General features: G+C 39.9%; 1 protein-coding gene across 1 annotated transcript in view; it reads left to right on the forward strand.

Moving 5' to 3' along the window:
* The window catches only part of DUSP16 (dual specificity phosphatase 16), a 58,281-nt gene that overhangs the window by 23,995 nt on the left and 8,338 nt on the right, over window positions 1–25,948 (forward strand). The window contains exons 2-5 of the mRNA XM_059471919.1: window positions 3,712–3,788; window positions 9,654–10,247; window positions 11,399–11,537; window positions 22,678–22,841. Coding sequence (XP_059327902.1) covers window positions 10,017–10,247; window positions 11,399–11,537; window positions 22,678–22,841 — 534 coding nt within the window. The 5' untranslated portion in view covers window positions 3,712–3,788; window positions 9,654–10,016. The remainder of the gene's footprint in view (window positions 1–3,711; window positions 3,789–9,653; window positions 10,248–11,398; window positions 11,538–22,677; window positions 22,842–25,948) is intronic.

A 25,948-nucleotide genomic window follows, 5' to 3' on the forward strand; every position in this document is an offset into this window, starting at 1 on the left:
GCTTCTGCATGTTTTTATCACTATGTAGCATACACTAGTGGCAATATTTATTTTGCATAAAGAATGCAGAGGGCTTTAAAATGAGTTTGATAACAAACTTAATCAACACTTTTATTAGGTTTTTTTTTTTAAACTTCTAGATATTTCCCTGTACAGCTGACAGGACATGCATGCAGCGCAGTGCAGCACTGTGTTTTCAGACACAAGCAGGAAGAAACAAAGTATTAATGTTGACAGTTTAAAAAAAAATAAATTCCTTTCAAACTTTCTCATGCCCTGATGTGAAGGGGTTGAATGTGCATGTTGCCTTCCGGGAGAGCTGGTGTCATTTCCTCAAATGGGTGAAAGACCAGAACGCTTTAACCCACGTTGTTCCATACCATGCAAGCAGATTACAAGTCTCTGTCCTTAAAGGAGATTGACTCATTTTAGTCATTCAGTTTAATTGAAGAGTCAGTAAAAAGTCTGCTGCAACAAATTCATCCCTGCCTGGCCCAGAAGCTATTCTGATTAATTTCCCTAATAGAATTGCCATCATTATCCCGTCTTTAATCCGTCCTAGTTCTTGGTTTTCAGATCCACCTCCTGTTTTTATCATACAGTGACCACAAAGTAGATCAGAGTTACCCTTTTTTAAATCAAATTTTTGACTCCTTATTTGCAGGGCCATGTTATTTGGATGTCTTCCCCTCAAAGGCTCTCACTAGGCAGAATGCCTTATATTTAAAAGTTAACCACTATCTGAAGAATCTGGGATCCCATTTTACCCTCTTTCCTGGTAAGCCTTTGAAAGAAGTAGCATGGACTATTATAACAGCTGTGCTTGATGTTTATTTTGCACTACTCTTCAGAGCACTCCTCTTTTTAATCTGTTTCTCAGCAAAAAGATGACCATGAGAATACAGAAGTTTCTGTTTTTGTTGGTCTGCAGAGCTACGGAACAGGTGATTCAGAACATGAAGCTTGTGTAGGAGATGGAAACCTTGGTGTTGTGAAAAAATGCTGCTGTAAAGCACTCATGTCATACAAATAGCAAAGACATGCTGGAATTGCAACAGCTTGAGGATTTATTAATTAGTTCAACACCTTAAGTTTTTCATTGTGTTACTTTGTTTTCTTTGTGCCTTTGAAATCTACCATACAATTGCTGGTAGAGGCTGGCAGGTGTGCGCAATTGGTCACACTAATTGCCCACACAATTGATCAATCTTTGCCATTTGATGTGCAGGGCCAAAGTAGCACTTGTGGTGTGTTTTGTGGGGATAGGCAGTTGTCTTTCAGTTCAGTTGTCCTTCAGTTTTAATTTGGTTTGTGAATTCATGTTATATGCTGTAGTTTTGGATTGGTTCTCTTCAGACTTGGATTACATAGATAAGTGAAATAATTTTCTAACTTACTGTAAATTTTATAAATATTATACCAGATACTTCATATAAGGTTAGATTTTTGGGAGAAAGAGGAAGGTGGTCATGTCCTCAGAGGGATGCTGTCACATTTGACTGTTCCATCTCTCCCTGGCTTCTCTCTTGCTCAATTCTCCTCACTCTCTGCCATGAGAGGAATGCTCTGCGTGACCCCACTGGTTGGGTTTGTTTAGCTGCAGTTTAGGGAAGGCCCTGAGCAAGAGAGGAGAAAAAAAGGCTTCAATTTTTAATTCTGGAAAAGAGAAAAAGGTATTTAAATAAGGCCTGGAGGACTTCTTATTTGCCAGAAGTGAGTATAAAGACAAGTTTATATCCTTCTGTAACTCACCCTAATTGAAAGGATGTATATTTCTTTTTCTAAAGTCAGCAGAAAAATCCTGGCCTCTTAATGATGAAAGACTTTTTTTTAAACTTTCTTCTAAGCACAAATAGCTGAAGTTTCCACTTTAAACTTGGGTGGCTCATTCATATTTCACTTAATGTTAATATGGTATTCTCTCTCTCTCTCTCTTCCCTTCCTTACCACCAAGACTGAAAAGGGGAGGGGAGAGGGATATAAAATGTTTCTGAAAATTACAGAAAATGTCTTTTCCTTAAACAGCTTTGCCAGGGAATTTCCAAATATGCTTAATGCTTATGGCTGAAGTTACAGCAGTTCAGTCTTCAATCATGAGTGGATCCTGTTCTTAAAATATGACACCTCCTTCCAGTAAACTGTGTTGAAATTAAGTATATGCTTTGTTTCTCATCTGCTCTTCAGCAGAATTAATCATTCCCTGTGGTGAAATGACCCCTCTTGGGGGCTGCTTTAAACACTTGATTTACATGTATTTAAATTGGGAAAACAGAATATAGTGTCCTGAGGTGAGAGCTGATTTATTTGTAAGAACATCAGAGAGGTGTGGCTGGCAGAAGGAGTCATGGCATGGCACGGATGGCACAGAGAGGCAGGAACTGTTGAGTGTGAAGGACACCTGACAGCTTTCAGGGGACTTGAGGAGCTGCATGTGAGCGCTAAGGAACAAAAGGGGAGATGCTTTTTGGCTCAGGACTTTGTTTCCTTGGGCTGTCGCAAGGCGGTCTCAGATCATAGTGCCCTGTCTCTAGGCAGGGCCTCATCAGTGCTGAGCATTAGTTCAGTGCTCATTTCTGGATGAGATTAGAAAAAGAGATAGCAACAAGTATGATTAGGATGGGTTTTCTTTGTTCTCTATTGCCTTCTGCCAAGCTTTTGCCAATGGATTATGGAAAAAGACAGAAAGGTGATTGATCCCTGTAGTTCTTTTCCTTGTGGGATGCTGTGGATTTTCAGGCTGTTCACCATAACACCCCCAGCCCTTTGCTGGTATGGCTCCTCTCAGTTGTCATATCCTTTACTCCGTGCTTCAGAGCCACTCCTGGATCTCACAGCAAGCCACTGCTTGGCAAGAATTTCTTGTCATGGTTTATACCACAGTGATTAAGGGAAGCCGTCATGTCTTGGCAGCCATGATTTGAATTTTGGGCTTAGCTGCCCAGGAAACAGTTTGGAACCGACGCTGATGTGTTTATCTTTGCTTCCCTGTGTAAAAGTTGTAATTTAATTTGTTCCTGATGGAACAGCAGGTGCTTTGGGTAGCAGTTGTATGGGTATGACTGTGTGTAATGACTGGTGACTCTAGTGTCACCGCTTTCCAGTGCTGGCTTTTTTAGAGTGTGAGGAGGTGGGCTTAATTACACAAATGTCCTGTTTCACTGGTCTCTGTCCATGCAAAATACAGCTGTATTCACACTTACTTGTGGCAATCTTTCACATTAATAAGTACTGATCAAGCGATTGTGAATTTGTTTAATTCTGTGCAAATGCATCATCTTTAATGCTAAGCTGTACATTGGTTTTCTAGCAGTGAGATGTGTCAGAGTTTGGAAGGCAATCACTAGTTGGTTTTTGTTTTTTGGGTTTTTTTAAAGCATCTCCACCTTTTTTTTTTTTTAATTTCAGTTTAAAGATAGTAGAAGGATTTGCTGTGGTGGGTTTTTCCTCTTTTCTTTGAGAAAATCAGTGTAGCATAACTTTCTATTTTGGACCCATTCCATATAAATGAATGCCAGCATTCATAAATAACTTCTCACCTAGGTTTTCATGTGTTTGGGGGAGTTGTACAGCAAATGACTGCACTGGAAGTGTAAAATCCATTTCCTGGTTTGGGTTTGGGGGGTGTTTGTCCGAGTATTTTTGGTGTTTTTAAATCTTGCAATAAGGATTTTATTACTGTTATTATTAATATTATTATTTTCCTGTGTTTAGGTAATTCCTTCTGCTGGCCTTTGTATGTGGACCACCTTCTGTCCTGTTCAGACCATATAAATTGGACTTAAATGTAGGTGAGTAACAGCTTTTGACATGAAAATTAAAAAATTATACTCCAGAATTTTCTGTTGCATTGACTTGGAGGTCATAGAGAGAAAACCATTTTTAAAAAATCCATTGACACTTTTCCTGGTTGTCTAGTGTCCTGGGCAATAGGAACCTAACAAAAGTAATGTATTATAGTATATGTTTGAAGCAAATTAAATAATCTTTCATTCTGGTTGCCACAGACCTATATGCTGTGAACCTGCAGTGAAAAATTATTTTGAAATGGAAAGAGTTTCTCACTCAATTGGGTGGAGAAGGGAGTCCCCAGATTAAGTCTGAGTGTCATTTGAATAGAGTGATGTAACATATCAACAGCATCTTCTAATGCTTCCCAGGAGGCCACATTCTGCCAGTCAGGTTTCCCTGTGGTCACATTTAATAAATGTTTATTGTTTCACTGGGAATGTCAAAGAGATTGGCTCCTTGGTAAAAACAAGTGATGATAACCTGGCTTATTGCTTAGAGATGGTGATGGTGCATGGATGATATTTACAAGAACATTGCAAATGTTTGAGAGCTATGCTGAGTAGGTCAGCAACATGTGGTGGTTTGGTGTGATTTTTGGTTTTATTTTGAAATAATACAATATATTATTTCAAATATGATTATTTGTGTGACAGGAAATGCCTTTTGTCAAAATGGGAGGCCCATTCCTCTTGCTTAGCCCAGCTGTCTCAGAGTGCCAGTGATAAAAATGTTGCTGAGCAGTAGGTGTAGAAATAGAGTGAGCTTAAAGATCTTAACTGGATGTCTTTTATGCAGTGTATTTGTGGGAGGTTGATTTCCTTTCTGACTCTTTCTGTGTCTGTTTTCACATTGGTGAGCACAAAGAAGTGGAGAGACTTTTCTTTAGAACTAGTAATCAAAGTGAGTGATATGTCAAGCAGGATGAAGGACAAGAGTACTGAACAGAAAATCCACCCTCATCTATAGTTTTTCCAATGCATTACACTTGCCTTTCTCATGGTGGTAGAGTGTGTAATCTACAATGTGTGTGGCTGGTGTTTCTACAAGCAAGAGAAAATTAACACTATAGATTTTGACTGCATATATAGGATAAAAGTATAGGTATGTTAAAAGTAGGAGAAGAGGGAACACCCATAGATAAGCAAAGGAAAACAGGGTGAAATTTTTAAAACTGCTTCTTTTTTATGAACATGGTACATGAGTGACATTTAAAAAAAATTAAACCTATGTGTTTCTGTTTAAGTCACTTTCTCTGCTGCTGTCCAATCTTGCACCACAGTGAAGAGTGCTCAGAGGGTGGTGGAAACTGTCTGTTCTTCAACCTCCCTGCCAGGAAGCATGAGGAAATGATGTGTTTATGAGATAGTGATGCTTATTTGACTCATCCAAAAAAGCCCAAGACACCCTCATTCCCCTGAGCTGAGGGAATGGCACGAGCCCTTGCTAACAGAGCTCTTTGAATTGATGAGCATTTGTTATCTCACTCCTATGTGTTCTGCACAATGGCAAGTAATACATGTGTGCTTCTCTAACTTTAGCTACTGTTTTTTCCCCCAGTCTTTGCACATTATTACACATTTGTTGATCTCTGTAATTTACTGGCTTGCTTGCTGCATTCAAAAGAACAGCTATTCCTCAATTTCAATTAAAAATTTTATTTCCCTTGTGCTCCATAGGCACTCTGTGTTTCTTAACACTGAGTAGCATCTTGAGCAAGGGTTGGACTTCTCTCAGCTGTCACTTAATCTCTTGTAGCACTGGGAAAAGGAACCCTCCAGAACACAATTTATTTCCATCTTTTTGAGTCTGGTGAGGGAATGGTTCTTGCAGGAGTAGGAATTCACCCTGTGGTCCCTGGATCTGCAGTTCTTCTCTAGTTTGTGTTTCTTTGTCCAGTATCACATGTGGCTCTGGTGCTGGTGGTATTGGCATCAGCTATTGAACCACTGACCACTCCCAGTAACCCTGAAGGCAAATACCCCTTTTGTAACAGCCAGCAGTAGCTTGGGTCCTGCAGTTTGGGATGGTCTACATTTGCATTTTAATTCAGCTTTTCAGTTTTTCTTTTACAAGAGTGCCCACCCTAAGAACCATGAAAAGGACTCTAGGGGATGATAATGTTTTTCTCATTTGTATGTGTGTTTGCCTGTTAAAAATAGAAAAATACACAGTTCAAAAAAGCCAACTCTGTCAGGTGTTTCAGCTGAGTCCATAAAGGCTGCCCATCAGGACCTTGTTCAGGCGCTGTAAAGTGATTTTGTCAGTTATGCATGACGTGGGAGCACTGCTGAGGCTCCTGACAAAGCAGGATTAGTGACGTAGCCACACATTTATGACAGCAAGGTTCAACTTCAAGGTTATCTTCTTAAGTGAGGCAGAATCTTTCAGAGATTGCAGCAAGGCTTTAAGAAGCTCTTTTCTAGTTCCTTAATTGGGGTATAATTAGAGACTCTTGTTCTGAGAGTTTTTAAAATATATTCCTAACACATCTGCCTCTCATCCCCAGAAGCATTTGAAAGATGTGGAGCTTAGGGACATGGCTGAGTGGTGGACTTGGCAATGTCCAAGTTACTTTAACAGCTGGACTTAATGATCTTGGAGGTCTTTTCCAAACTAAATAATTCTATGATTCTATATGAGCTAAAGCCTGAGAACTCAAACAATCATCCGGTTGTGATGGAAAGGAATTGCTTGGAGTCAAAGTGATAGCAGTAAAAATTAAAGGAGTGCATACAAAATGTGAGTTATAGTGACTGAAAAACCAAACACAACCACATAAGCAAAAATGTGGCACTTGCTTATTTCACTGCATCTGAACCAGCTGGGATGAGGACAGGAATCCCTGAGGGAAGAGATCCTATAAAATTAAACATACATGTAAACATTAGTCATCCACTGTTGTTTGTGTGCAAGATAGTAGGAGGATTGTTGGTTTGGTTCTTTAAACAATAAGGAAAAGCTGTAAAGGTACTGGAAAAGTGTAGACCTTTTTCCTTTCATAGTGAGTTAGATGTTTAATTTTCTTGTTTAAAAGTGCCAGTGTTGCAGTCCCTCTAGAAGGAGGAAGCAGCCATGCAGTGTTCCCAGTGGGTACATGAATGACCCTGTGGGAGATTCTCATGGCTCAATTATGGATCACTTTTCATAATCCTGATTTCAGCATGGAACACCCTGTGACTAGGATGGCTTCCTAGCTTTAAGGTCAGCAGCACAATGGCCCGTTTGGGGCAATGCATTATATGACATCATTTTAAGAGATACTATACCATTGAGATCTAAGTCACAAGTAGAAAGAGAACAGTCAAGAAATTTAATTTTATCTGTTTTACAAATGCATTAGAAATTAAGCAGATGTTTCAACACCTCATAGAAGCTGAATGATAAGAGCAGTCATGAGGAATGGGATGAGTGCTCAAGTGCTTACCTAAAGCAAGAGGCTGCCAGTTCTTGTTTAGATAGGTCCCAGGGAAGACACCCAAACACTGATAGCTCCAGAAACTGAGGGAATTAAAATAAAATCCTGTACTTCATAAAATGTTGTTTCTCCCCAGCACCATTGAGATGTTCCTGTCAAAACAGGACTTCAGTTGCAATAACTCAAAGTGACATTACTGTTAAGTTTGTTGCTTTCACGCCATGGGCAGAATCCTTTCAAGGTACTTGGTATGTTAAGGTAATAGGGCTATTTTAAAGGATTCTTGACTGAAGCCCACTTGCCCTGTGTTCTTTACATGCTCTTTACTCTGTCACCAGATATGACTGGTTTGAGTTCTTCACAAGAGTCTTCTGAAACAAACCTCTGTTGTATGAAAGTGAAGGCTGAGAAAGCAAACAGCAAGCTTTTAGAAGATAAGAAGCATACTCAAACTGAAAATTGCAAATTAAAGATTAAGTTATTTCTAACAGCATCCATTTTAGAGTTCTGTACTTTCTCAGCTGCTATGTTTTCCTGTTATTACTTGAGCTTTAAGTCAGCAATTTATCCATCAAAACAAACTGTCTAGTTCATGAACAAACTGTCTAGCTTGCAAAGGAGCTGGAGCCAATTCCCACTAGAGCCAGTGGAAAAGTTTTCGTTGAGTTCAGTGGATTTGGTATCTGGCAACCTTTGATGTGAATAAAAGAGAATCAAGATTTGTGACAGGACATGTTAAGAGAAATTTTAAAAATTGCAGAATACTTTTTTCCTGGGTGGGAAAATTTCAACATAACTATCAAGATTCCTCCCCCACCTCCCCCCCACTTGCATAATGTCATTTTGACAATCAATTGTCTTTTGATACCTTCCTGAGACTAGTGTATAATGACTGCTCTTTGAGGGGGAGCACACCTGCCAACCAGGTTCTTTAAAACATTTAATTAAAACTTGGTATAGTACATTTTCCAATATTTTACTGTAGTTTAGAGCAGTGTGCATTTCACTGCTATGTGCTTCCATTTATCTGGGCAAGCTTAACAGCACTGTCACAACAGCACTAAATCAGGACAAATGGAAGATCACATTTTGTCAGCCTGATGTCTGTCTATGTGGAAGCTGGTGTTTTTCTTGCATTGCCACGTGAAAATCATGAAACAACTTCCAGTTTCCTCTTTTGGGTTGTTAACATCAAGTTTGTACTTTTTGCAGAATTTATTTTGCTTAACATTGTGTAAATGTAGATTTGTACAATATATTTAAAGAGTAAAACATCGGTCCTGGGATTTCCCAGTGCCAAATGCAACTGGCCTGTTGGTATAACAGGACTTTTAATATAAATCTATTGATGGTTAGTATTCATCACTTCTCTTGCAATTAAGGTAAACAACAAACCTTTCAAATGGAAGCAGCAAGTCAACACTATAAAATCTAAGTTCAAACGTGAGCTAAATCCCCCAAGATTGTAGCCCTGTGGTGGCTCCTTTCTGAGGAGTGTTCCTACAAGGACTTGTGCCATCAGAACAAGTTTTGGGACACTCTGAGAAGCCTAAAGGCAGGTGAGGCAGTGCTACAAGGAGGGGGCTAAAGGTGTTGGGGTTTTATTGCTCTGCTGCTGCCACTCCTTCAGCTGATGTTGTTCTGATGCTGTCAGGATCTAATTTTAGAGAAATGTAGTTTGTTTCAAAGATTATTTAGCATAATCTTTAGTTAAGATTAGAGTGCTGGGGGTTACACATCTCACGTAAGTATCACACAGCTCTAGGAAGAACAGAAGAGTGCTCACTGCTTTTCTTTCCAGTAGTGTGAGACCTCATCCATCTCTGGTGATTAATTCAAATAAAATGCTTGTGTCCTCATGTGCCATCTTGTCCTGGTTTCTATTCAAGCATTTCCTTCAGAGAGGTGGATCTAAGTTTGGTCCTTTGCTTTGTGTAGTTTCAGTTTCCCAACTTGCAGTGCTGTTTTGTGAAATATTTTCCAAGTCATTAAACTTTGAAATGTTTAATATTTAAAATGTTTAAGTGTTTTAAAAACAAATTTTACTTCTTACTAAGCAGTGCAGTGCTGAAATGCATTTAAATAGTTTTGCTATTGAAAGGAATACCATGATTTAGGGCAGCATCTCTTAATTATGTTCTAACAAAGTCTTGTGAAGAGGCAGAGCTAGTGGCAACAAAAGTCTGCAATTAAGGCTGGGTATGTTGCCTGAAATACAAGATAATTGTCCAGGCAAGATCTTTGGAATGGATTCAGGGGCTGCAGTTGCCAATGCTCTCTCTAGGTGTTTGGCACATGCAGCAGAGAGGAGAACTCCTCAGGAATGTGTTTATTCCATGTATGACCCACTGTAGAGCTAAGCCTCAGAGCTGAATGTTTTGTTCTGCAAAGTTTCATGGCCTCATCTGGTTTGTGTTTTTTGTTTTTTTTCATCTTCCCCTTCTTACAGGCTCTCAATCTGGTGTAAAGCTGATGGGTGGGAGCAAAGGTAAAGAATGATGTAATGCAGCAGCAGCCAGAAAGCATCTTTTGTGTGAATTGTGCAATGGCCACTCCGTAGTCATGTCCCGATGAATCAGACGTGAGGGGCGCTTTGTGGAGCCAACCCTTTGTACATCAGCCGGGAGCAGGAGCAGACGCTCGGTCCAACAGCTCTCTCTGAAAATGGATTTAACTTTTCTTTTGCCAGTCACTACCAGCATGACCTCATACACTTCTAGCACAATGGTGTGGCTAAGCCTTTGAGTACACAGCCATTACATCATCGCAGCAAATTAGAGAGGGCGGTGGGGAAAGAGGCCTCGCTGTTGTCATGGCCCATGAGATGATCAGGACCCAGCTCATTGTCCCCGAGAAGTTGGTGGCTTTGCTGGAGAGTGGGACAGAGAAGCTGCTGCTGATTGACAGCCGCCCCTTTGTGGAGTACAACACCTCCCACATCCTGGATGCCATCAACATCAACTGCTCCAAGCTCATGAAGCGCAGGCTGCAGCAGGACAAAGTTTTGATCACAGAGCTCATTCAGCACTCAGCAAAACACAAGGTAGGGGTCATTTTCCTCTTGTTCCTTGTATTTGTTTAAAGGAGTGGCTGGAAAGAAACTTGTAATAATTTTTCCTTAAATATTTAATTAAATAATTATAAAAAACCAAACCAACAACCAAAACCCAACTTGATTAGAGGACTGAGATGTTACCTGATCAAAGAGAGTATTCGTTACTACTGAGTTTATCACTGGGTTTCTTTGTAGAATCAGTGACAGAGTTAAGGGGAGAGATTTAGAAATTACTCAGAAAGAATGTTCTCAGGATTCTTGTGTGTCTTGCAAAGCACAATCTCTCAAATGTATGTAATTAAGGCAGGAAACAGTCTCCCCTAAACTTTGAAGGATTCTTGGGAGTCTGTGGTGGTGGGGCTTGCTTAGCAAGTGGTCATTTGGTTTGCAAAGAAACTGCCTCTCTGTCAGTCCTGGCTCCTACTTGTTGTTTAAAAGGCTTTTCATGGGGGTAGTTTGATGAATGTTGGTGTTTGTTTTGTTGTTTGTTTATTTGGGAGGAGTGGTGTTGTTTTCTCCAAAGAGTGTTATCAGTGAAAAGAAAATAGCTATGCTGTTTAAAATTAATGTGTGTGTGTGTGTGTGTCTGTGGAGGGGATATTGGGGTTTTTATCCATTGATATTTGTTTCACATGTTTTGGGTACAAAAATAATCTACTATGTTGTTGCTTTGACATGTTAAAAATGAAGCTTTTTATTTTATATATAAAGTTGTGCAGGTAACCAAAATGTGTGTGGCTTAGAGGCAGTTTAAGGTCTCTTTACTGTTTATGTACAAAACACTCAGAAGCAGGAAGTGAGGCAGGGCCACCTTCTCAAAAGCTCAGCTTTTAAACAAATTCACCATCCTAGCTGAAGGTAGAGCAATTCACAAGTGACATAAAATTACCAAATGATAGAAATTTGTGGAGTGGGCTTCAGCTTGCAGCAAATAATCAATTTACAAGCTCTCCAGGGAATTAAATCTGAAGGGCTTATGAAGTATAAAATAAAAACTGTTAAGTGAACAAGTGCATAAGAAATCTATATATCTGAACTGCTCTTATAGCAAATATGTGGGAACCCTGATGGAGGTGATAATGTGGGGCTTTTAATCATCTTCCTCCTTCCTGTTTTACTCTGAGTTCCTTGTGTTTCAGATTGAAATTGATTGCAAGCAGGAAGTGGTGGTGTATGACCAAAGTTCTAAAGATGTGACCTCTCTCTCATCTGACTGTTTTCTTACTGTGCTCCTGGGCAAACTGGAGAAGAACTTCAGCTCTGTGTATCTGCTTTCAGGTAAGATGTAACAAAAGAAACACCTTTCAGGTGACATGTACCAAAAGAAACCTCTGAAACACTTGAATAAAGAGAAAAAAGAAAATGCTGTTGGTATAGCAGACCTGTACAGTTTTGCAAGTGCAGGTATAAACTTCAGTTACAGCAGAGACTTTTCTGTAGTTCTTTTTGCATATAGTGACACTCAGAATACATGCAGTGCTTAGAAATTGCATCTTACAGGGGATTACTTTGTGTAAATGGAAATGGAGCAATGCAGAGGTTTTTAGAGGCATATGTCTTCTACTTCAGGGTCAAAAAATAGCAAAAAAATGGGCTTCCCTGGTTTTTTAAGTATTGTACATGGTAGGAAGAAAATCTCTTCCTTACTGAATTGGTAATTGCTAAAATAGGAACAAAGGAAATGATCTCCCAGAGTTACAGAGATTAGTTTGTGTGACATTTTAAACTTCAGCTCCCTAAGTGGTAGCACTTCATTTAGGTCTTTTCCTTCACCCTCCTTTTTTGTTTTTGTTTTTTATTTTAAATCCCAGGTCAAAGCACCTATAGAAATTCAAGTCCTTATAACACAGGATTTGCTGCTGTCAGTATGTGTTAGTGCCATTTTTTTCAGTCATGGAACAGCAGAAACTGTTCACAAGAAGGAGCAAGGAGGGATATGAAGTAGATCCAAGGCTGAAAGGAGAGAATGACAAATTTAAATAGGAAATCCATTGCAGTGAGTGGATCAGTGATCTAATGAGGTGTACACCTTGTGTCTGAGAAATGCTGAAACACAGGCACTGAATAATGGTGAGAGAGGAAATAACTCCTGAGAGATGCTTCCTCTTAGCAACAGGGTTTCACTACAGTTTGTAGTGACTTCACATGACAGTGTGAGAGGTTGTGGTACTGAGAGAACTTTTCTCAACTTGTTTTGAAAGTGATTGCAGAGAAAATGAATAATTTCTACACTTGGACGTGAGTTTGGTGCTCATGTGAGCTTTACTTACAGTAAGCCAAGTGGGTTTTGCTTTGGCTAGGGTTGGTGATTTGTTTTCTTTGCTGTCTAGGTAAGAATTACACCTGTGGGTGGTGGATGACAGTATTAGATTAGGTAACTCTTCTTACATATGAGCTACCAAGAATTGTGTGGTGTGTAGGCACAGTAAATGCTTAATGCAAAAGTGCTGAAATAAGTGGGTAATACTCTCTTAAACTGAAAATTGGTATTTGAAAAAGAAACCAGTCTAGAAACAGTATCTCCTCAGAAATCCTTTTCTTGTTCAAATTCCCAACTCTGCTCAGCTGTTTTTTAATAACCTGAAGCAGATTACAGCTCCAGGCAGGAATCAGACTATCCTCAACTTAATTTCCATGACAGAAACACCTCTCTTACAACTGAGAATTAAACCTCATGGCAGGGAGGTGTTGGGGAGGGGCCAAGCACAGGAAAGTGTCAAGAACTTCCCTTCCTCACTTGTGTGAGACATGTCTTTGATCTTCTGGCTCATCTGCTGGACCCTGTGAAAGAGGTGCTCAGTCTCCACTCTCAGACTGGCCTGTGGCTCTCCTAGGAATGCCCAGGACCAGGAAGGGAAGTTGTTCCCAGCTGTTCCCAGCTTCCCAGTGCATCATCTGGCCAATCACCAGTTGCATGTATCATAATGGTACTGGGAGAAATGGTTTTCTTTTCATTTCCAGCATGTGGGTGTTTTCTGTTCAAGATGAAAATGTCACCTAAGCCACAAGCAGGATGGTTGTGCACATGAGCTGGGGTGAACTTAGCCACACACAGCTGGTAAGGGTTAGTTTGGGAATCTAATGTGTCAAAATCCTCCTCATAAAAAGCAGGACTTTTATTTTAGCGTGTCAAATGGCAAACATCAGGTTTGAGAATTTCCTCTTGTGTTTGTTTATATAAGAGGAAATTTGTTTCTTTTTTGTATATTTGTTTATATATTTGTTAAATTTTGTTTATAGCTAGGATGGGGATATTTATGAATGCAGAAACAACTGATGGCTTTAAAACCAGTGGAAGAGGAGGACAAGAAAAAAAGGGAAATATAAGGAAATTATTTACTACTGATCTATTACAGTTCAGTGTTTATTTCATGTACTTTTTTTACATCTGATAAAAATCTAGCTACTCAATGCACACTCAAGAAACCTTGCAGGATGTGAAGTGAAGGAGAATTGGGTAAATTCAGTCTTGCAGAAAGCTCCTTGGAGTTTATTGATATGTGGCTGTAGGAAACTAGATAAAATATGTTGTCTCAGCAAGCTGATGATGAAATCTAATAAATGTTTATAGCCCATAATGAGGGCAGGGGTCAGTGTACTGTGTAAAAAGAAGAACCTTTGGACTTGAGTTTTCCATATGCTACTAAATCTGGTTTATTTAAAACAGTGACCTTAAATAAACATTTTGGGGTAGGAAAATATTTTTTGTTGGGATGGAATAAGGAGTATTTAACAAATATCTGAAATTCCTGCCTCTGTTCTTGTTGAAACCCCCCATTACTGAGCACTCAGTAAGGTGGTTTTTGATTTAGGTTGTCATAAAGGTGTGCTCTGCCCCGGAGGTTGTTTTTGATTGAAGTAATTATTGTAAAGACCTCAAAGGAACCCTTACCAATTAGTTTAAGATCTTGATATAACCTCATAAAAATACTTATAATTTGGTGAGGAATGTTTTCAGGAATTAAATATTCCATGTGGTACTTAATTTTTAACAGAGCACAGAATACTGATATGTTGGCACCAAGGGCTTAATTCTATTCCCATCATGGCATCTTCTACTCTGACTTAAGTAAGATTTAAACACAGAGATGCCACCTGATTCCTTCTCATAGTTTGAGAATTGGATTTACTTGCAATGTAGTTCTTTTCCTAGTTAGTAGCGTTATGATTTTCCTGCTTGCTCTGCAGAAACAGTTAGGAGAGACTAGTGATTTTTGCTTGAATGATCATAATTAAGGCAGTAAACATCAAGAGTCTTGATTAAATTCTATTCCACTCTGTGAATGGAAGCATTCATATTCTACTTGCCTTAAGTACTTGTTCTCCCCTGCTTTTAATCTGGCTTAGTTCTGCTCATTCAAGCACAGATGTCTTCAGACAGTTACCTTTCAAATGTTTCCTGTGAAGGTGAAGCCCAGCTTTTTATTTTGTGTTGATTTTTTTAAAAACTTTTTTTGGTCTGTGTTGAGAACACTTTGCCTAAATGGAAGGCATCCTGAAAGACAGAAAAAAAACCTAAACAAAACCCTTCTATATGTACAAAGTGTCATTAAAAACTGTGATAGCCTAACACTGAAACACTGTGTGCCTCCCTCTCAAAGCAATGGTTGGTGGGGACTTGCCTTCTAATCTCTTGCTACCCTTCTGCCTATGAAAAATATCAGCAGTAATGGGATGTAGTGGATTCTTCCTAGGAGAAGGAATAATAAGGAGAAATAAATAAGTTATTGGTTTTTTATTCAATGACAAATGTTGGGGTTATATGCATGGACAGTGAAGGGCATCCTAGGCAGAATGAGCTCAGTGAGATTTGACAAAGGTCCTGGAAACAAAGCAGTGAGTGATTACCCAGGGAGTGTGGCAGAAGGTATATTTTTGCTGAAACTTCCCAATTCCATGTTTCCCCCAACCTGTCCCTCACCTGACAAAGTGTGTATACCAAATGGAAGACTGGCATGGAAGGTATCAGGAGAAGGAAGCCAGTCAGGAACTCTTCTTCTGTCTTCTTTACCCTGCTGTTCATTTTAGAAATATTTGAAATTGGAAGCCCATTTAAAGAAATCTTTAGTGTAAAAATACTGAAGTATCTCTAGGGTATATTCACATTTAAAGAAACCTTTAGTGTAAAAATACTGAAGTATCTCTAGGGTATATTCACCATTGTGTTGTCTTACTTGCCTAAAGAAAAGCCTAGATAAGGAAAGCCCAGTGCTTTATCTCCAAGGAACCATTCCCTGTGGCAGGGGAGTAGGAAATCTGAAGAATATTCTCTTGTAGGGCTGGTCATTTCCATGTGCTAAAGGGACCAGGGCTGTTACACAGGGCTTTATTCCCAGTTTCTGCAGTCCCCTACGGCAAGTATGGGTGGTTCAGTGTGGACTGAAAGAAGGCACAAGGTTTGATAAAGTCCTGGCAAGCATCCTGACACCTTTTAACATTTGGATTTGGAGCTCTGTAACTTTCACTTATGGCTTACTGATATTCTGAGTGTTTCCTGCATAGAAGTCTTTGTAGAGTACCCCAGCACACCTCAAAATGTTGACGTCACCAATTACATTAATCAGGTTATCTGCAAATTGAAATAAATGTAGTGGGAGTGAGCTGTTAAATATCCTGCCAATATTCTGTTTGGAGGAGGAGAGATTGTAGCACAATGATGCCAGCTTTCCTGGCATTCTGACTGGTTGATTCCATCAGAAGGAAGCCTCTACTGAGAAAAGTAAAAATCTTGCTGAGGGAATGCAGTATTCCCAAGTGGTCCCATAACCCATGGAGTACAGCCAGTGTTGGCAGGGAGGAGGTGAGAGTGAGATAGGAGCTTAGCTCTGAATCACCCCCTTGAAAATTTTCCCTCTCCATCAGTTTTTAAGAGAGCCTAGAAAAGCAAGTACCCTTGGCTACAGCCAGGCCTCTGACTATCTTCCCACCCTCTGTACTTAAAATGCAATTTTCAGTGTTCATTTAGTGCCATAATTGTTTTAAGCACTTGAAGAATGGGAGTAGGGTTTATTACTTTCATATGTGTGTCCTGTCTTTTGAGAGCAAGCAAGGTTTGACTAAAGTAGAGCTCACATAACGTTTCTCAAACCCAAGAATAACTTGTTAAGTTTGCTTTTATTTTGGATACCTCTGGATGCCTGTGAAATTTAATTGACTGAAATTATGGTGAAGGTTTTTTGGGTTTTTTTCCCCCTTAAAGGCAGAAAAGGCGAGTGAGGGGCTCCACTCTGCTCTTTGTACTTGCCATGCCACATGGAATATGGCACTTGGGTGGGATGGGAAGCTTGACCCCATTCTCACACATCTTCCCTTCCCTGTTTGCTTAACCTGCCTATTAACCTTGTCTTAACCAAAGGCAGAAACCCTCCAGGGCAAAGAACTTCCCCTGCTACTGTGCTTGTAAAACACCTGGAATAACGGGGCACCACTGGAATAAAAACACCCCTGGCTTCCCCAAACTCTGAAACCTTGGATCCTGTGGAAGGAGGGGGGACAGGAATGGGATGGGAGCCCTCCCAACAGGGCTCTCCAGCCTGAGCTTATGTAATGGAAAATGGCACGGGTCCCTGCGGAGCGGGGCTGGAATGCGGCAATTGTAGTGCCTCGTTTAAACAGAGTGGAAACATTGCAGATTCATAAAACTTGTGAGTCAGAAAGTTTACAGCTTTCCTTCCTTAAGGCAAGGGGAAAAATCTATACTGCAGCTTTTAGATAAACATGTTAATGTTCAACAGGAATGTGACTGGGAAAGAGCACCGAGAGCCTCTGAGGCAAAGCAAACTTAAAACTTCAGGGTTTGGATATTTTGTGTTTGCTGTAGTGCTGTTTGATTTTTTTTTAGCCTAGTTTTTGGTAATGTTTCCTTACTGCCCTGGCACTAATCAGTATTTGCAGTAACAAATTCTAATTGCTATTTAGGAGAGGAAAAGAAAGCCTCCAAAAGCTAAATATGAGTTACTCCACTGCATACCTTTAGTGAATACAGGCATTTGGTGAGGCTTACTTAGAATCATAGGGCCTAAATATTATGTTTTAGAGGTAGCTGCAATTTTTCCTGCTTTTTTATTCTTTATTTCCTTTAGAAGGTAAAATTAAATTAAAAGGGAAAAAAAAGGATGGCAATATTCCTTTTTAAAAAGGAATAGCAATATAAGATTTATTAGTATGTGGTTATATAAAATTGTGAATAATTAGAGCCCGTAATGAAGAAGAAAATTCTGGATTTAATGAAGGTGGAATTGTCTGTTAAATCCACAAGCTTCATATTCTCCTTCTTGCAGTGCTGTCTGAGTCCATGCATGTAGTCTTTGGTTTTCTGACTCATCACTTGGGTCTCAGACCTTTTCCACTCCCTGCTTTAAAATAATGGGTTTTGATGCTGAATTAACACTGATATACTGGCAGACAGTTAGGTCTTGTGGGAAAAGGAAGGAAGTAGCTTCTAGTCTGTTTTCAAGAATTCATTGAAGAAAACCAATTTCTCCCTTTGGCTTTTTCAGAACAGTCAGAATCCAAAACAGGGAAGAAAGGAGCAATATCTGATTTAAATGGTACTTCAGAAAAATGCCAGTTTACTCTGTTACCAGTGTGCCTTGTCTGTGGTCTTTTCCAGCAGACTCCATGTGAAAAAAGGACACATCCATTGTCTCTTACATCTCCATCAGGAGCACCAGACAGGATCTTTCTGTGCTTCCTGGCTGAGGCACATGGAGCTGCAGGGCCAGCTGGAGCTGCAGGGATGTTGTATTAAACACTTTTTAGACTTTTCTTAGCCTGGAGTTTTAGAGAAGCCAAGCTCTTAGGGGTTGCCATGTTTTCTGTGTCTCTCACCTTATCTCTGAAGCACAGTCAGACCTCTGTTCCTTTGTCTGCTTTGTCAGTATGCACATGCCTGATTAGCAAGAGCATCTCTGGATGATTAAGGATAAAAATTCTGGTGTCAATATCTCTGCAGACACTTCATGATGAAAAGGAACTTGGCTATTTCAAGAATTGGCTGTTTAAAGAGTAATGTTATGAGCAACTATAAAGAGATATTAGGATGCCTCCTGATGATTTTTTTTCCTATATATTAGAAATACATTTGAGAGATAGGATGGATGTATGAGGGAGCATCTGTGGTCTGTGATGTGAATGAGGAACAATGCTTGCATTTTGAAAAGTGTTTTTGTAGTAACTGATGCTTCTATTTAACCTTTTTGCTTTTCCCTGGGCCAAATCAGTACTTAGTATGTTCTCTGTGAATTTGTCTAATTATGGTCACATCTCTGAATGGTTTGATATCCCATTGAAGGAAATATAAAGACCAGGAGGAAGAAGAGAAACCAGTGTAACATGGAATGAACGTAAGAACCATCCACCTGTCCTGTCAGGGTGTCATTTAACTGGAAAGGTTTTATTAAGCATTGGGTAAAAACTATGAAATATGATCTGCACTTCACAACTTTTGATTGAACACCTAAGTGTTGGCTTAGGGGCTTAGATGATCCTGCAGAGTGGTTTGCAGAGCTCTGTCTGTGATTGCAGCAGGGCAGCTGGCAGCACTGGAATGCTCCTGCTCTGTTTCCACAGAACACAGAGAGAAGAGCTGCTGTAACTGCTTGTGCTTCCCAGGAGCCATTCCTCTGAATTAATTTGTGATTTGTGTTTAGTGGTAGTTAAACTAATTAATCATAAGGATCTGGATGGATTTCATTCCCTCAGTGAAAGGAAGCTCTTCCCAAATAAAAAATATTTCTCTATCATTTGTCGCCTCCTGATCCCATATTCTTTCCTTGCCTCTTCCTGTTTCTAGCAAAGTTAATTGGGAATTCTGTTTATATAAGGACTTAGGCAGTGAATCTATAAGGAGGAATGACTTTTACCACAGAATTTTGCTGAAACTTTTTTCATCCATTCTGGGTTTGGCCCTGTTTTGTTTCCTGAGCTGGCTGAGAAGGGAGCTGACACTTCTGATACCAAGATTCCTTTAGAGATCATACCTTTATGATCCCAGCTGTAGTTAGGGAAGCCTGGATCAAAGGGAAGTCTGTAGTCCCCACTTTGCAGAACCATAGCAACAGGGCAATCAAGTGGTTTACTGGCTCTTGCCAGATTCCTGCTAATGGATGTGGAGGCTTGTAAGCAAGAAACACTTTGCTGTAAGGACTGGGAGGTGTTGGGTTGTCTGCCACACACAAGGGCTGCAAAAGCAGAGAGCTTTTGGCACCTTGACATGGTTTTGTAGAGACATCCTGTTGAATGTCAAGAGAGCTGTTTCAGCGCAGCTTACCACTAAGAATACAGAAAACCTGTGTGGTTCAGAGCTATTGAGGAGAGAGCATTTTGGAGTTATTTGTCAGTCATGTATTTCCAAGGCCCAGTGACATTTATCAAAGAATTCAGTGAAACTCTATTAACCCAGCAGCTCTGTTAATGATGTGTGGATTTTTTGCTTTCCTCCCCCCCACAGTTTCAACATGCTCTTGCAACTGATTTATTATTCACGTGAGGCTGGAGCAGTGCTGGGAGAAAGGGTGTTATTAAAAACTAGCTCCAGAAGAAAAGCGTATTTTCTCTAATTAAAACAAACTGCACAGTGCTGCCAATGTCCCTGTTCCAACTGAGGTAGGTAAGGAGATTTAAAGTAAAAAAATTGCCTTCTTGCAAAGGTCATCCCCAAATTATGGAATGTGAAACAAAACCTGTCCCATTTTTCTTTTAAGGCTCAATTTTCTGTTCTGCATTCCTACCTGTAGACTAAATTAATTTTCCAAATGTTTATTTTTTGAAAACTGCTTCATTTACAGCAGAAGTGTACAGGTGGTCTGAGTGCTTAAAACACTTTCCTCATAAGAGGCTCCTCATGTGGACTGGTCATAGAGTTCATCTAGGGAGCCACTATCTGTGTTAGAAAACAGAGACATTTGAAATAAATCCTTTTTCTCTATACATTTTTAGGTGCTGAGGGTTTTTTTAATACATTTCCCTGTGTATTTTAAAAATAAGTATATTTTATAAGTTAGTGCAAGCAAAGAGTGATGAGTACAGTTCTTTTGAACAGAAATGAGTCTCATAATGCCATGACAGCTTAGAGATTGTGCATGTAGATGCTGTTGTTCCAGACCCCTGATAGTTTGTGGCACTTAAAGAAATTGGTACTTAAGCAGGATGCATATCTGAGTGTGTTTTCTTGGTTTGGGATTTGCTTGCTTGTGGGCTTTTAAAGCAATTTTTCCATACACATTGACCTAGAAGGGATTTTCATATTGCAAAGTGCCAGAAAGCAAAGCAAGATTCATTCAAAAGCTATTAACCTTTTGGAAACTTGGTCCTAGAGGATGGCAGGGAAGACAGCTTAATATTTGAAACAAATCACTGGGTTTGTGCTTTCTCAACTCAGTTCAGCACAGATACTAACACCAGGTTAAAATATGCTCAGAGGAAAGGAGGGTTCACTTGGTGCACATGTAAAGGCAGGCAGTGTAATGTCAGACTTTGAAGATTTGAGAGTTTTGTGAGTGTAATTCATGTTGTAAAGATCCTGAAGCAACATGTTACTAGGAAAGCATGAGTGGAAAAGACAAAACATGACTTTGAAAAGATGAATGCCATAGAGGAAGTATTGAAGCATCTAATCTTGAATCATTTCAATTGGCCTTGAAAGAGTCCTGGAATAAAAATAAAATAAAATAGAGTGCTCATTTTCTTAGGATGACAGAGCATGGGTTCCATCTCCCCAAAATCTCAGGTGTTTTGCACATTAGCTTCCTGCTTAATTTCTTGCCACAGGTTTCACACAGAAATGAGACCAATCCCTAGGTAGTTGGAAAGACCTTTTTTGCTGAACTTTTCCCATGTAGTCTTTTGCAAAGATAGCACAGATGTAAAATCCTTGCTTCTGCAGCTTCTTTGTAAGGAGTTCTCTATTTCCAGCCATGTCAGTGAGAAGATCCACAGAGCAGCCAACAAAGCTCCCAGAAAATAAAGGATCAGCAAATGAAACCAAGGCAAATCCTTGATTTCTTCTTCTTCACTATCCTCTCAAATAACTGCTTACATTCAATCTCAGAGGTATACACTGCCTATCAATTCAAGGAATGCTTCCTGTAACAGAAAGGAAAACACTGGGCTATACAGAAGAAAATTTAGCAAGTATGTGAGAGAATTGTTTTGCAAACTCTTCTCATTTGATGGAACAAGCAGGATCTGTGCTCCTGATGCACAGTGCCTTAGCTTGTCTCACAAAATAGTCATTTATTTATTTTATTTGTTCATTCATTTATTTATTTATTCAGGAGACTGAACAGGAATTAATTCATAAAATTGCTCTAGAATCTGCTTGCTGGCTTTTTTATTAGATAAAATGGATTGTTACACACTATTGCCTTGGTATTTCAACATTTACTAATGATACAGATTTTAAAAGCTAAAGAATTGGAATAATTCAGGCAATGGTAATGCAAGCCCTGGCAAAACAGTACATTAGCTTATTCCTGAGCAATTTTAATTCACATCTTCAAACTGTAATCATAGTGAACATAGCATTTGGCAGATTGAGCATGTCAGTGCTTCAATTCCTTGATGATAAAAAGGTGCTCCATGCTGAATAGGTTATAATTACTCTTCCTTCAGTTAAAACTCTGCTCATCTGGGAGGAAAGAGCTGGGAATTTTCACTGTGCTTTGTGAGTTTTCCCTCTGCTTCACCTCCCCCACTCGAGAGGGAGAAGCCTTGGCTTGGTGTGGTTTTGAAAGATGAAACTTCTTCCAGTGTCCTGGATGAAATACATTACTTATGGAGCAGCCCACAAAATGGTTGCAGTATTTTAATTAGTACTGTAGGATTTTAATTAGTAATGTAGGATTTTAAAAGTAAGCATTACCAAATGCATATTAATGCTTTTACCAAATGGAGTAAGTATGAATTTTTTTAATGAGCTCTCAGTATAAAGCTGATATAGGAGAAGGAAGTGTCTAGAAAGCACCTTGGTAGGGTGGAGACTAAAAGGTGTGCCAGCTTATGGTGTGGTGGGTGCTGTGCCTGTTTTTCTGAAGAATCATTTCCACATATTAAGAATGGGAAGAAGGATCAAAAACTTCTGAGAAGTGGAGGGAGAGAAATAACTATTCCAGACAGAGTGGGAATACGTAGCCAGGCCTTGGCTGCTGATGTATGGTTCCACAGAAAGATGTGTATTTTTTCTCATATTCTAGGGACTGAAAAACCAAGGAAAAACTGAAAAACCATTATTGTGTTTCCCATTTTGTCTGCAGAACCACAAAGCTGACCTAAGGAAAGGCACATGTGCAGCTTCTCTGCCAAGGCTTTCCTGCTGCCCCTCAGTGCCTCCCCATCTCCCATGCTAAATGCTGCTCTCCCAGAACTGGCACGGGCACCAGCACGTTTGTAAATTAAATACCTGCTCTTCCTCTCACAGGTGGATTTGCTGAGTTCTCCAGCTCTTTCCCTGGTCTCTGTGAAGGAAAATCCACACTCATCCCTACTTGCATTTCTCAACCCTGCCTACCTGTTTCCAACACTGGCCCAACTAGAATCCTGCCTCATCTCTACCTTGGGTGTCAGCGAGATGTCCTCAACAAGGTGAGCATTCTGGGTGCCACATGGGTCACTGCATGTCCTCAGTGAGATGTCCTCAACAAGGTGAGCATTCTGGGTACGATGTTGTCACTATAGGACATGGAAATAACACGACATGGACACGCAGCTCTCCCAAGGTAAACAAAGTACTTTTAATTTCTGACTCCAACATTTATAGATTTCCAAAAGTGACAGTGGATTGGAGGGTCACCTCTCCAATGACACTGGACAAACCAACAGTCCATCAAATTTCTCCTCCTCCATAAAAGAATTCAAAACAATAAGTTATTTACATAAAGTGCGTGAGAAAGTTTGTTACAAGAATGTAAACAACAGAAGGCTTAGAAGAACTTAAAAAATCAGGGCAATACCATGTGGGTCACTGGATGTCCTCAGTGAGATGCCCTCAACAAGGTGGGCATTCTGGGTGCCATGGGGTCACTGAATGTCCTCAACAAGGTGGGCATTCTGGGTGCCATGGGGTCACTGGAAGGAGTATCTGATCTCCAGGGATCTTCCATCACGGGGCATTGTTACAGCTGTGAAACAGCAGCAGTGGAGGCAGGTAATGCACAAGCCATGGAAAGCTGTGGGAGAAGCAGTGATCCACACACCAAGTAATTAATCTGTGGGTCATGTAATATGAAACTTGGGTGTCTCTCTCCTTCATGCTGGGGCAGATGGAATGGTACATTCCTCAGGAACCTGTCAACCCTACTGTCACATCTGCCATGACAGCAGGTCAAGTGCATTCCTGTCACAGCTCTGACCCGCTTGTTTTGGCAGGTCTTGGAGGTTGACACAATTATATTCGTGGTTACAGCAGGACAAAGGAAGATTGTCTGGTTTTAGTATTTCCTTCAAGTGGTAGGAAAAAAACAGCATTTAAACCCCCTAAGAGTTCTAAGGAAAGTTTGCTCGTTTTGGGTCTCAGTGTGCTACATTGTGGTTATTTTCCTGTGATAGACTGGTGGCATTGCAAGACAGTATTTACTTTTACAGAAAATCTTCCTTGCTCTTTGTGAAAGAGAGGAAAAATTGCATTCTAACCTACATAGGAGTGACAGTGTCCTTTCTGAAACTTAGTGTGACAGAAAGCAATCTGTGGTGTGGTTATGGCCCTGAAGGAGCTTCCTACTTACACTTCATGGCTTGTGCCAGCATTTAAAATGTATAACTTTCTACCTTCCCACTTGCATAACTATTCTTTTCTTCCAGACCTGGATTTTATTTCCTGGAACAAAATAACATTTTAAGGTGCTATTAATTTTCAGCTTAAACAAGTCATAAAATGTAAATAAGCTTACAAAAGAGCATTTACCTTCTTTTCACAGAGTTGTTAGTATTAGGATTTCTGGATCTTCCTCCCATCGTAATTCACTTTTTCCTCTTGGGTGCCTTACAATGAAGGCACTGTTATGGTTATTACACTGGAGCATGTCACAGTGGGAATGATTGATTCTTCAGAACAGAAGGAAGCATAACTTCTTTCTTTAGCCTCAGTCTGAAAGACAAGCACTAATATTTTGGGGTGGTTTTCTTGGCTTGCAGATTTTGGACGTTGGCATCTGCAGCCTTCTTGTTCCATATGAATAATCAATCCTACATCAAAAACCTGGCATAACTGTGATGGCTGGACTTTGCAGCCCATCAATGGTTGTGTTTTAAAAGAAATAATAAGGTTTTCTATTCTTCCCAATTCATCACCCCCCCTTAGCTATGTTCCTAACAAACCTGACCATGGCAGTCCATTTGTCCATGCTGCGCCATGAGTGTGGGCTATCAGAACTCAACATCACAGGTTAGACTGCTCTGACTGAACAGGACAGAGTTCAGTCAGAGTTCTGGCTCTTCTGCTCAATAAGCATCTCTCTGTTTCTCCTCACTAAAAGATGTCTATGCTTGCAGAAAGAATATGGGGAAAAATCAATCATTTGGCTCTGTGACTGTATTCCAGTTGAAAGCAGCAGTATAAGAATTCGTTCATGCTGCTGCTCCTATGGATTGACAAACTTTATTATATATCTGCTATGAAAGAAAAAGGATTAAAACCAGATTTTGGGTTGTTTTCTTTTTCTTAATGTTTATTTTGAGATAAGAGTTTCCATAGAAATCTGGCCAGAAGCTCCCCAGTGTTTATGTTCAGTGTAAGTAGTGTCCAAGCCATGTTGCATGTCACTTACTGCCAGATCCTCTCTGAACCAGGGCACTTTGATAAGCATTAGTCCAACATGCTAAAGTGCTTTTCTGTGCCAAGATGCTTCCTTGGAGGAGACTGGATGGCTTGTGGTGGAGCCATCTCTACTTTTCCAGTACTTCTTCCATATGTTTTTGTACTAAGCTGCCCACTGCATCCCAAACTACTTTGCACAACTCTGAATACCATCCATATGGAGAGATGCAGAAAAGAGGTGCCTCTCTTTTATTTCAGTCATGAAAACTGACTTACTTAAAAGCCCAGTTGACTTTTAAATGTACACTGAGAGTCTTTGCTTGTTCCTGTGACATTTCTGTGAGAGGCAAGAGACCTAGAGACTAAAAACTGAAATTGTACATCACAGAGCAGGACTCCTACAAAATGCCACTCAGTGCTGTCTGGAAATGGTTTAATTAAAGATCTTAATCTCTTTCCTTGAGGTTTTGAGAGAGTTTTGCACATTCCCTTAGAAACAAGAAACTCCTGGACTTGAGAGGTGACTGCAGGAGGCATCCATTTCATTTCCTATTTCCCACCAAAATCTGTGATGGGGCAATTTCAGTCCCAGATATGTGATCTGGAAAACACATATTCAGGTCAGCAAACTGCATGTGGGAAGTGTTTGTTGTCAGTTTGCATGCTAAGAATTTAAACCAAAGTAGCAAAAAGTTCATTCTCTTGGAAGTGATGCTTCAGAGTAGCAGAAGGTATTCTACCATTACTTCTGTTCTTTGTTAACTTCATTTTTATGGGATTTGCAGGCCATATGTTACTTGGACACACTGGATGTCTCATTAGAGGTTGTTAGAAGAATTCAAAGCTGAGGAGTTCTCTTTTTCCTAGAAGAATGTCCCTTACACAGCTTGAGCAATTCCAACACAAATTTCAGTTTGGTCTTTAGCTTTGTAATGTG

Source organism: Ammospiza nelsoni, chromosome 5 (assembly GCF_027579445.1).
Source record: "Ammospiza nelsoni isolate bAmmNel1 chromosome 5, bAmmNel1.pri, whole genome shotgun sequence".
In the NCBI taxonomy this organism is placed as follows: Eukaryota; Metazoa; Chordata; class Aves; order Passeriformes; family Passerellidae; genus Ammospiza; species Ammospiza nelsoni.